The sequence below is a fragment of the Orycteropus afer genome, unplaced genomic scaffold, assembly GCF_000298275.1.
Source record: "Orycteropus afer afer isolate SDZICR_OR568_19922 unplaced genomic scaffold, OryAfe1.0 scaffold00072, whole genome shotgun sequence".
Lineage (NCBI taxonomy): Eukaryota > Metazoa > Chordata > Mammalia > Tubulidentata > Orycteropodidae > Orycteropus > Orycteropus afer.
The window spans coordinates 10,122,346-10,134,860 of NW_006921659.1; the positions used below are offsets into that span (position 1 = coordinate 10,122,346).

The following is a 12,515-nucleotide window of genomic DNA, read 5'->3' on the forward strand; positions in this document are numbered from 1 at the left end:
CGCAAATTCTTCTGCTAGTTGGGGTTTAGTCCAATTCTGCATCCTTTCCTTCAAGGCTCAGGGGTCCAAGATTATCTTCTGTGTCTGTGTTAATTGTTTTCCCTTTTCTTTGTTGAAGAGGGTCTGTGCAATCCTTCTGCCTAGTCCGCCATCTTGCCCCGCCTCCCGTTGTTGTTATTTTAATATTTGCTAAATATTTGTGCTTGTCCTTTTTTTTTGTGATGTTTATCATTTTCCTTTGAGGTTACCCTGTGATTCATAATTTCCTCTCTGAGTTTAAAACAGTCCATTCTATCTTGCAGCTCTCTTGACTTCCTCACCATTTAGAAGTTCTGTAACTACACTGATTTTTCCCTCCTTTTGTTTTGTAATTGTCCTCATTTGCCAGTTGATATGTCTGGTTCCATGTTTACAATCTTGTAAGCTTACTTTTCTTTGTATACTTCCATAACTGGTTTGGTTTCTGGGTTATGTCATCATGTGTATTAATGTTCGGTTGTTTGCTTTTATTGGTTCTCTGATCAAAGGACTTCCTTTAGTGTTTATTCTAAGGTTGGTCTGTTTTTAACAGATTCCCTTAATTTCTACTTATCTGGAAATCTCTTAATTGCACCATCATATGTGAGGGACAATTTTGCTGAATATGTAATTCTTGGTTGGAAAGTTTTATCTTTCAGGGTTTTATATATGTCATCCCATTGCCTTCTTGCCTTCGTGGTTTCTGCTGAAAAATCAGAGCTTAGTCTTATTGGTTGTCTATTTAAGTAACTTTTTGTTTTTCTCGTGCTGCTTTCAGGATTCTTTCTTTCTCTTTGGTTTTGGTGAGTTTGATGATATGTCTTGGTGATTTTCTTTTGGGGTCTATCATGTTTGGGGTTCATGGGACTTCCTAAATGGCTGCAGTCTTATCTTTCATCATATCAGGGAAGTTCTTTTCCAACAAATCTTGGACAGTTTTCTTAGTGGTTTTATTTTCTCTTCCTGGTCTGGAATTCCAATTATACGTAGGTTATTCCTTTTGATGGTATCCCACATGAACCTTAGGCTTTCTTCATGTTATTTTGATCTTTTTTCTGAGAGATCCCTTTCCAAAGAAGTATTGAGATATTTGTCTTCAATCTCATTAATTCTGTCTTCCATTGATTTGATTCCACTCCTTTGCCCTTTGAATGTTTATCTTTTTCTGAAAAAAATTAGTATTAATCTTCTATATTTCTGTGTGTAGATTTTGTATCATTTCTAATTTTTCATTTATTTTGTCATTTTGTTCTTGTATTTTCTTCCAAAATTATTTGAGGGTTTTGTCAGTGTTTTCCTTATCTGTCTCTCAGTCTGTTGAAAGTACCTAAGTATAATTCTTTTGAATTCCTTATCAGGGAGTTCCAATGCTGCTTCTTGCCCAGGAGTATGTTCCGGATTTGTAGCCTTCTCCCTTGTTTCTACTGCTTTATCTTGCTTTGTTGTGTGGACCATGGTGGTCTGTTGTCTCTGAGACATTGTGACTTTGTTATGTTTATATTTAGTTGGTGATTGTATGTTGGAGTGATTCACCCAAGATTTTCTTTTTTTTTTTCTTTTAGATGTATTTGAGTAAGCAGGGAACTCTACTGTGTTTCTCTATTTGCTAGTTGGCAGCGCTTTTGCACTCACCATGTGTCTCCTGGTGGGGTTGATAGAGAATGAGAGTGGCTGCACAGGTATCTGTTAACTGTTTATGAAGAGCAGTTAAGGGTGAGCCAGGCTCTTATTGGTGGTCATGTGTCGTTGGCCAGTTGGTGTAGTAGGAAGTGGTAGCTCTTACTCAGTAAGTGGATCTGCAGGAGGTGCAGGTGTGGTTGGGGCGTATGGACAGGATTGCTGTCTCCCACTCAGCTAGATGAAAACAGCAATCAAAAAACCATCAGAAAAGTAAAATCAAGAGGACAAAAAACACACACCACATAAACACACATGAACTGTCACCAAAAAGAGAAAAAAAGAAGAAAAAAATAAGGAAGAAAGACAAAAAATGAGAGAAATAGTTAAAGAAATGCTTTAAAAAGCAAAAAGAAATATTCATAGTAAAAGGGGAAAAAAAAGTACAGTATCTGGGGAGGGGAAAATTAGAGAAAAGAGGTGTAGAGTAGGAGGATAATGAAGGAAAAAATGGGAAAAACGCAAAAAGAAAAACAAGGAATGGGGAGAACCACAAGAAAGAGAAAGATGGGAACCAGAAACAGGGAAGAGAGAAAAAGCTGAAAACTAGAACCTGGAAGGGAGCTCTGGTAGCATAGTGGCTAAGACACTTGCCTGCTAACCAGATGGCTGGTGGTTCAAACCCACCAGCCACTCCTCGGAAGGAAGGTTGGGCAATCCTACTTCCGTAGTGATACTGCCTCAGAAACTCAAGGAGGGGTCGCTATGAGTCGGGGCCGACTCGACGGCATATAACAACAACAACAACAACAGAACCTGGAAAGGGAAGAAGAAGGAATAAGAAGAAAAAGATTGAAAATAAATAAATATTTTAAAACAGACAAAAACAAACTAAAAAAAAAAGGGGGAAAGGAAAAATAATCTGGGTAGGCAGGGCACTCACGCTTCATCAACACACACAGACTGGGATGGAATTCCCGTCAGCCTGGAAGGTGGTGCGAGGGAGGGTTGGACACTGGCTGCACCTCTGTTCGCCAAGAGGGCATGGGTTATAAGAGTAACCAAGGGAATATCACACCTTTCTAGTACTTTGTGGCAGGTATGTTCTTGTGGTCCTCGGCATATGGAGCCTATTCTTCGGTCCCTGGAATCTGAGAGAACACTGTCGCTTTAAATATTGAAAGAGGTCAGACCACCTGTAAGTGTTCAAAATGGCTGCGCCCTCCGAACAGCCAAAAGCCCACAGCTCAGCCCTTCTTCCTCTTTGCTGCTTCCCTTTTTATTCACCAGGCACCAGTGCAGTTCTCCACGCAGCCCCTGGCTAGCAGGGCCAATTTTTAGGTTAATTCTTAGGTCCTAACACCACATGGAAATATCCGGGCTGTCTGTGCCTTCAGGATCGCTAAAGTCCATAGCTCCAAATGTCTCCTTTTTCAATGTTTTCATGCAGGTTCTTACACTAGTTGGAGTTTAGTCCACTTCTGTATCTTTCCTTTCAAAGCTCAGAGCTCCTGGAATATCTTCTGTATCTGTGTTATTTGGTTCCCCTTTTCTTTGTTGAAGAAGATCTGTGTAGTTTGTCTGCGTATTTTGCCATTTTACCGAAATTTTCATTTTTTAAAAATTTTTGAAAGCATCCTGTTTTTTTTCATGGATGCACCCAGTATCTTATCTCTATGAGAGTATTACATATAGCCTTTCCTTTTGAAGTTTTTTTCTCTAATATTCTAATATTTTTGATTTCTGTTTTATGCACTTAATTTTTGCCTTTTTGTTTGTGCTATATTTTGTCCTTATATTAGGTGCTTTTGTCATATGTCTGGTGGACCACCAAAATGTTATTTGAAAACTGTGTCTGTATGCGTGAGGTTTGTTTACTATGGGCTTCAGTATAGAGTGATCTCATGGTACATTTTCCTTTAGGCTCCTTCTTAATGTTAGTTTGTTTAGTCATTTACTGTTCAGTTGTCCTGTTCCTCAGAGAAAGCCCTTCTAAATGCCAGGAAGATGATAGTATTCTGGATGCTGGATAATGCAGAAGGTTTTGGGATATAAATATTCAGCATATAAACTAGCACTTAACCTCGCTTTTTCAATTTGCTACCCTTGCTTCAGTGTACCTTCTGTTGTTATAGAATAGGGAGGAGGTGGGACCTGAGAGTCTAGGTCTTACTAAGTAAACTTTCAGCTGACCCTCCTGTTTTTAGTCCTTCCTTCATCCTTACTTCCAGAGGTGCATGATGTTACCAGTTATTGAACCTTTGGGAGCTCTGTAATTTTGAATCATCTCTTTTCTTGTCTTTCTCTATTTCTGGTTTAAGATTCAGCGTTTTGTTCTGAGGAGTCAGGTATTTTCTGCTTTCTGACTTCCAAAATATGTTACTGTTGCCTTCTGTCCCTTTTTTTTTTTTTTTTTTCCTATCTTTATGGGTTGGTCCCTTAAGGAAAAGTCCTCTTTATTGTAATTTCAGCAGGGTTTTGGGAAGAATGAAAGCTGTTGCATGTATTTAACTTGTCATTTTTAAATAACAGTCATATACACACATATATAAACACACTATATATGTATGTATATATGTGTATGTATGTGTGTGTGTGTATATATATATATAATGATATATCTCTTAAAGAGAAACAATATAAAATGAAAAATAGTATAGTCCAAAGTTTTAACTTTGATTATCTTTGAATGATGATTATAGGCATTTTTTTTTTTCTATTTTTTATCCTCTCTATATAATTTTTTTAAGATACCTGTATCACTTGTAAAAAGCAGGAAATAAGAATATGGCACCTGCTGCCTTAATTACTTTTTAAGTTATGCTTGCTTCTAGGGAAGGGAAAAATGCATAGCATCTTTTCTCTAGAGACAAGCTGTGCATAGAATTGAATCATCTAAGTGGCAAAATATTCAGTGAGCCTAAGCCTAGGATACTTAACTTCTTTGAACTATAATGTGTACTTGATTTTGAAATAAATGGTGGTGTTAACCTATACCTTGATGCATATTTTGCCAGTATAAAAATGTAGGGAAAAAGTATATGGGCCTAGGATGTCTTTAGTTTGTGTATCATGTTCATAATAAAGTAATAATTAAACAATTAATAGCATTATTTATCTGCTGCTTTTATATGAAACACTTTTGCACAAATTTTAAGTAACCAAATGGCTGCACAGATACACTGGTTGGCTGTGAATGGGCGGACAGAACTACTCCATGACCTTGTGCAGCACGTCAGTGATGTCGACGTTGAGGACGCGATGGGGCAGACAGCGCTGCATGTGGCCTGCCAGAATGGTCATAAGACGGTAAATTCAGCTATGAGGACTTTTAAATTAAGTTGCATGTGTTTATTTTTGAAAACTTTGAATTAATGAAACCTTTGTCACTGTGTATATCTGGAAACATGAGGTATCATAGGCTACAGAGTAATACATTTTATATGGATCAGGGAATAGATATTGATGCTTTTAAATATGTTTAAAATGTTTCTAATTTGGATTTCAACTTTATTTCGCACTCATATATTCAAATCGCAGAATACAGTTGTGTGTTTCTTAATGTCCACAACACGTGCTGTGAGATAGGATCGTATGTGATTTGCATGTTGTGTGAACACCATATCATGGTGTGCTTCTGCTTTTTCTTTAAGCATCTCAAACAAGCTTCGTGCCTTGGCAGTGTGCAGAGTACTGAGAGGGATTCACTTTTGTGTTTAGTGCTCAATCCACATCATAATAATTTCTCCATATCTGATATAGGATTCCCTCTTGCATTTTCATCAGCCTTATAGCTTTCAGTGAAGCTGATCCTTTAACAACTTGGGGAATTTTTTTCCTTGTTTTTGAGGATCATTGTGATTGTCAACGGAACTTGCCTAAATCACAAGCAGTAGCATTTACTGATTTTCTACTTTCGTGGTGTTTATTAACCTTTTGGTTTCACTTCCAAATCAAAACTTCTCCTTTGCCTCTTGCTGCTGTTGTCACTAGCATTGATTTTTCTGTGTTTGTCAGCCACAGTGCACTTCACAATAATATTTTCAAAAGAAAATTAAACAGACGTAATGCTACAACACTCATGATACATAAAATTGAATGTTGCTGCCTACGAATTGAAGCATATGCTGTTACATGGTAAACTTTTTAGAAAGTACAGTACTGTGCATAAATAAGCCAGTAACATAGACATTTATATTATAGGTTATATATGTCCTGTGGTGTTCCCTGGTGGTCTAGTGGTTAGGATTCGGCACTCTCATTGCCGCGGCCCGAGTTCAATTTCCGGTCAGGGAAGACTTTCTTCTTGGGAACTCTGGCAGCATAGTGTCTAAGGCACTTGACTGCTAACCAGAAGGCTGGTGGTTCAAACCCACCAGCCACTCCTTGGAAGGAAGATGGGGCAATCTACTTCGGTAGTGATACTGCCTCGGAAACCCAAGGAGGAGTCGCTGAGCCGGATCCGACTAAACAGCTCATGACAACAACAACAATAACATGTCCTGTACTATTATATGCCTGGCAGTGCAATTGCTTTATATGCAGAGACATGAAATCCATGTGTTGTATGCAGGAAGCTGTTGTGTTAGCTATGTCCTGTTCTGCGACCGGGATTTCTGAGGTCTGTTACAACCTTACGGGATTATGGAGTTATATATGCTCAGATGTTGCCCAGATGGATGTTATGTAACGCATGGCTGTATATAAAAATTTTAAAGGTAGTATGTTTGCTACCTTTATAGCATTATTGCTAATGATTATGTTTACTCTGTTGTAAATTTCAGCAAATAAATATTTCATAACTTTCACTATTAAATATGAATTATTGGGATTATATTGTGAAGAAAGTGAGCACTGCATTGATTAAATAGTGCAAGTTGGATTATAATATTTTCCTAGCTTTATAATATATGATGCAAATACAACAGTGATGGTTGCTTTTTACTTACCTTAGATTTGTAAAACCATACATTTGTTTTATGGAAATACTTTTCCTGTTATTTCTACATACAGTATTTGGTATTTGAAAATAATTTTCACTCTCATTAGGAGACTCTGCTTCCTTATATAAAAATTGTTAGTTTATGATGTTAGATTGAATTTCTGTTTCATAATTTCTTATTAATTACTTATTCTTACATTCAATTTTTTCTCCCCCCATTTAGCATTCTGTAATACTGTATCCAGGAGCTGTGGTAGCGTAGTGCCTAAGGCACTTGACTACTAACCAGAAGACTGGTGGTTCAAACCCACCAGCCACTCCTCGGAAGGAAGGTTGAGCAATCTACTTCCGTAGTTGATACTGCCTTGGAAACCCAAGGAGGGGTTACTATGAGTCGGGTCCAACTCAATGGCACATAACAACAACAGTAGCAACAATATTGTATCCACAGAGTGTGCTAAGTGTTTATTGATAATAGAGTGTTATTTATTTACTGACAAGCCACAATAATAACAACAACAAAAAAAAAAACCAAAAAAGGAAAAAAACTGACCGACAAAGTTTTTTGTTGGTTTGTTAGTACAACTTCTCTGAATCTATTTGTTGGGAGAATTTCTAGTATAATCTTAGTTTTCATCTCTGCACCCACTTTTTCACTAACCTGTATTAAACATATAGGGTCCTGGGTGTTTAGATGTTTTATGTATACCTCACCTACATAATACTGAACTTGTTCAAAGGTGTGAGGCATAGGTTGATACTGTTTTATATTTAATAACGGTTAGTAAAAAGGAGAGGGATTAGGCCTGGTTTTCTCTTCTCTGGAATTTTTCTGAACTCCAATGTTCAATTGCATTTTTTGTTTTTTATCATCTGGAAAGTAACCCAGTGTTTCAAGGAGTATTCCTTCTCATTAGTTTTCACTTTCTCAGAGTCAGCCGTGTTAAATTTAAAAAGTATGCTGTGTGGGAAAAAAAATATCTTAAATGTTCTACGCTTAAATCATCCAAGATTTTAAGCAGCTGTTGCTTGTTAGAGAATGAATCTTGCTGATAACTCTTAAGACAGAAAAGCACCTACTTTAAATATAAGCACTCTCTACTAGAACAGATGAGCTGAGTATCATTTACTGAGATTTACAAATCTTACCCTGTTGCCTAGGAATTTGTATAGGAAGAAAATCAGAATTCAGATTAGAATAATGCCACAAAAGCTAATTTTGGCTGCCTTGAACCAGTGTGGCAGAATTACTAAGAGAACCCTGGCTTAACACATGTGTATCACAGGTTGCATTCAAAATTTAGAATTGCCTTCTGATGCAATTGAAGATTAATTAGCATAAGAATAATATACTCCATATGGTTTACATCCTAAAGGATGTTTGGTAAAGTAATGGGGAATTCCTCATAGTCAAGATATACTTCCTTTGAAGAACTGTATTCTCAGAAGATTTATAGGGATCCTCATTTCATTGTGGTGATGAGTTTCATGGGATGAGATTTGCAGATACAAAAGCCTCATGGTTGATCATATTGATGGATGAGATTCCATTTTATAAATTAGTCATTTATAGTCACCTTCAAGGATCAGATAAAAGTAATAACACAGATTCTCTTCTGAAGCATCTTTGATCCTTCTTCAATTAGGGCAAAAAGGAATCTTGAAAACTTAGTCTATCTCTTTGCCTCTAGGACAAACTATATCGCCAAAAATCTGTGTTGATAGTTGTGCTAATATTACCTGTCTCTCAGAACTACTTATTTATTTCCAGGGTGTGTTCAAATCTCAGTAAACAAGCATATCTTTTTGTCTTGAGATGGTTGTGATTTATTGAGCTATGAAATTGCAAAAAGGGCAAGGAGGCCACATCTCCTGACGTCCTCTAACCCACAAGAGGAAGACAGGATCACCATCAGTAACCCAAGGCCTATTCCTGCAAGGCCAGACATGCTGCCTCCCTCTAGCCCTTTCACCAAACATTCCTCCCAAAGCACTCGCCACCTTTCTTCTGGGTTCGCTGTGGTGGCCACACAGAACTCAGATTATAGGGTTTATTAGGGAAGCACCAGGCTACAATTCAAGGTCAGGTAAAATGCTTAGTCTCTCTCTCAGCCCACAGTCTCTCTCCCAACAGTGCGTGTCCCTCGGTGTCTCACTCCGCGTGTCTCTTGCGTCTCTTTCCCAGCAGCGCATGTCTCTTTCAGCAGCACGTCTTCCTCAACCAGCAGTCAGAGAGAGACTTCTTCTGCCTCTAGAGGGCCTCCTTTTGAGCCTGGCCGGGTGGCCAAACTAACCAATCATAACATCAGAATTCTAAGCACCTGAGAGCGCGAGAACCTCCCAGAACATTGTTTAGTGCCACTCCCAACAGAAATAGCCCAGGTAGATAACTTTTACAATCAAGAGCTCCTCAGTTGCTCACAGCAAATTCCATCACAGAGTTTACAAAGACTTATGGCTAGAAAAGCCACACTAAGAAATTTAGTACACCGCAGAGATATGATGTTATTACAGGGTAAGGATTATTGATTTTCTAAAAAGCTTATTTTGTAGTCTTCTGTAAGTTGAACACTGAGTGTAAAAATGCTTCGTCAGGTATCGTAGTGGTAAGTTAAAATGGCCTTTTCATTGTCTTATTAATGTACTGATGTAGACATACATCAGTGTACATAGGTTTCAGAATTTTATTTTACTTTTAAACCCTTAACAAAGCTTGAATATTGTTTTATATTGTGTATACATAATAAAAATTAAATATAAAACTTTAAAGGAGAAAAACTCCATTTAAAAATACTTAAAAGCTTATACTAGCTCTTTTCAGATTAAGGAGGGAGAGATCATAGTGAAATTTGCCTTCTAATCTCATTTTAGGGTAAATTTCAGGAGTGCATTGAAAAGATTTTGAGCAATTGGCTGAGACCAAATGCTTTGTTGTTGTTGTTGTTGTTATGTGCCGTCGAGTCAGCCCTGACTCATAGCGACCCCTCCTTGGGTTTCCGAGGCAGTATCACTACAGAAGTAGGATTGCCCAACCTTCCTTTCGAGGAGTGGATGATGGGTTTGAACCGCCAGCCATCTGGTGAGCAGTCAAGTGCCTTAGCCACTATGCTACCAGAGCTCCTAAATGCTTTGTAGAATTCATAATTGAATGCTATATTCTAGCTTTGATGATAAGAAGTGTTTTTTCAGAACTACATTAGTCTTTTTAACATAAATTTTACTTTTTAAAAAGATTAAAGATTTGGAAGGAAAACTAATTTTTCTCAAAGCTCAGAAACTGAGTAATCTTTAGGATGATTTCACATGCATGTATCTGTTTGATTACAGGTAAGAAAGATAAAGGTCTTATCCTCTTATTGGAAGGAGGAGCATTGGGCAGTTGAAGGGTGCATGAAAACTTTTCTGACCTTGAAACATAGTAATACTATGATTTTAAACTGATTCTGTTCCTTTTTAAATATGATCAGATGAAATAAATGATCATCAAAACTCCTTAATTATTTTTATACAACTTTATTTAGATCAGCTGTTATACTGCATTATTGTCTCTGCAATAACCAGAGTTATGGCATATCTTTGGATATTGATTTTAAAAATCACTTCAGAGCTTGGTTATATAGCTGGCTTTTTCTTTTCTTGCTATTATCTGCCTCATAAGACGTATCCTTTTTTTTTTTTCAAACTTTTATTGTGACAGAGCAAATTAGTTTTCCATTCAACAATTTATACATTTTGTTTTGTGACATTGATTGCAGTCCCCATGATTTAACAGCCCTCTTCGCACATGCTGCCTGTGTTTACTGTTTCCACTCACCCTTCTTTTCTGTCCTTTCTTACCTTCTGAGATTTGTCCCTGGGCAAATACTGCTTCTTTAGTCTGGTGTGATTGATTGTACTGAGGAGTACATTCTCTTCTGATGTTATTGTTCACCTTTTAGGTCTGTCTGTTGTTTGGCTGAAAGTTGAACCACAGGGGTAAGTTTAGTTCCGGCTTGAAGGGCGTTTAAGGGTGACTCAGGTTCCACGAGTCTCTGTCAGACCAGTAATCCTTGTCTTTTTTTATTATTTTGAGTTTTGTTCCACTTTTTTTTCCCTTTTCTATCCAGGACCTCTTACTGCTTTTCAGAGCAGTCACTAGTGGTTGCTGGGCGCCATCTAGTTCTTATGGTTTAGGAGTCATAGAGGCTGGGGTTCATGTGATCAGATAGTCCTTTAGACTAATTGTTTCCTTGTGTCTTTGATTTTCTTCACTCTTCCTTGCTCTAGACAGGGAGAGACCAGTAGATGGTCTACTGACAACCTTTTAAGACCTTCCAAAAAAAAAAACCAAACTCACTGCCATCGAGTTGTATCCGACTCATAGCGACCCCTCCTCGGGTTTCCAAGAAGGTATCACTACAGAAGTAGATTGCCCAGCCTTCCTTCTGAGGAGTGAATGGTGGGTTTGAACTGACAGCCTTCTGGTTAGCAGTCAGGTGCCTTATGCACCGTGCCACCAGAGCTCCTTTGAAGACCCTAGTTGATATAACCAAGCTAGGATGTGGAACATTGTCTTTGTAAACTGTGTTATGCTGATTGACCTTGATGTATACCCCAAGATGATGGTCCTGAGCCCCCAGGTCTAGCAACTCATTTCCTCAGGGAGTTTGGTTATAGCAAAGAAATGTTTATAATTTTGCCCCCCTATATGCTTTACTGTATTCATGGATATATTTGCAGCGCATGTAAATAGGTATGTAGAAATAGCCTCTGTCAAACCTGTATATATTTGTGGGTATAGTCCCATTTGCCTTCTCACCCTATTCAGCTTGTATGTTTATGTATGTATCCACTTGTAGATGTTTGTTGTTACTGTTATTACAGGAGTCTGTTTGTAGTAGTATTTACCTTTGTTGCCTTTAACTCTTGCACTCCTCCCAGTGTCTTCTTTTGCCTTGATCATTTTGTGCTTACTGCCCCCTTATTGTATATTGTTTTTCCCTTCACCCAAGTTAATCTGTGTCTGCCCTCTAGATACAGATGACATCAAGAACATCATTAATGAAGAAAGCAAGAAGTCATTGAAGAAAAGAAAGGACCAAAATGGATGTCAGAAGAGACTCTGAAATTTGCCCTTGAGCAGAGAGTAGCTAAAACAAATAGAAGAAATAACAAGATAAAAGAGTTGAACAGAAGATTTCAAAGAGCAGACTAAGCCAGTTACTATAATGAAATGTGAAACGACCTGGAGTCAGAAACCAAAAGGGAAGAACATGCTTGGCATTTCTCAAGCTGAAAGAACTAAGGAAAACATTTAAGCCTGAGTTGCAATATGTGTAAACCTTTCCTTGATATTTTACAGTAGTAGTGTTTGTCCTTTTGTGATCGACTAATTTTACTCAGCAGTGTTTGTTCTCCAGGTTCATCCATGAAAAATTCTATGGGCAAAATACTGAATGATACAGGAAGCATCAAAAGAAGATGGAAGGAATACACAAAGTCACTGTACCAGAAAGAATTGGTTGATGTTCATCATTTCAGGAGGTGGCATATGATCAAGAACCAATTGAAGGAAGAAGTCGAAGCTGCACTGAAGCAGTTGGCAAAGAACAAGCCTCCAGGAATTGACAGAATACCCACTGAGATGTTTCAACAAACGGATGCCCCACTGGAGGCACTCACTTGGCTATGCCAAGAGATTTAGAAGACAGCTACTTGGCCAACTGACAGGAAGAGGTCCATATTTGTACCCATTTCAAAGAAAGGTGATTGCTGTGTCCGGCAAAACGACACAGGTCACTAAATGAAGGAACATGAAAGAATTAATGGTTTTTTATAAAGGAATGGGGCCCAGGCAGACGCCCTGCATATTCTGTGAGAGCAACCCCTGATGTATCCGCTCTGCTTTATTTATACATAAGTATACGATTACATCATTATTCTTTTTTTTTTTTTAATT

The 12,515-nt window shown here is 37.9% G+C and overlaps 1 protein-coding gene and 1 non-coding gene across 2 annotated transcripts in view; both read left to right on the forward strand.

Annotated features, from left to right (window-relative positions):
- The window catches only part of HACE1 (HECT domain and ankyrin repeat containing E3 ubiquitin protein ligase 1), a 246,142-nt gene that overhangs the window by 67,811 nt on the left and 165,816 nt on the right, over window positions 1-12,515 (forward strand). Inside the window, exon 6 of the mRNA XM_042780944.1 lies at window positions 4,813-4,944. Within this exon, the coding sequence (XP_042636878.1) occupies window positions 4,813-4,944 (132 nt within the window). The remainder of the gene's footprint in view (window positions 1-4,812; window positions 4,945-12,515) is intronic.
- On the forward strand, window positions 5,860-5,931 carry TRNAE-CUC. Its single transcript has one exon. It is a non-coding gene; the product is annotated as a tRNA-Glu (tRNA).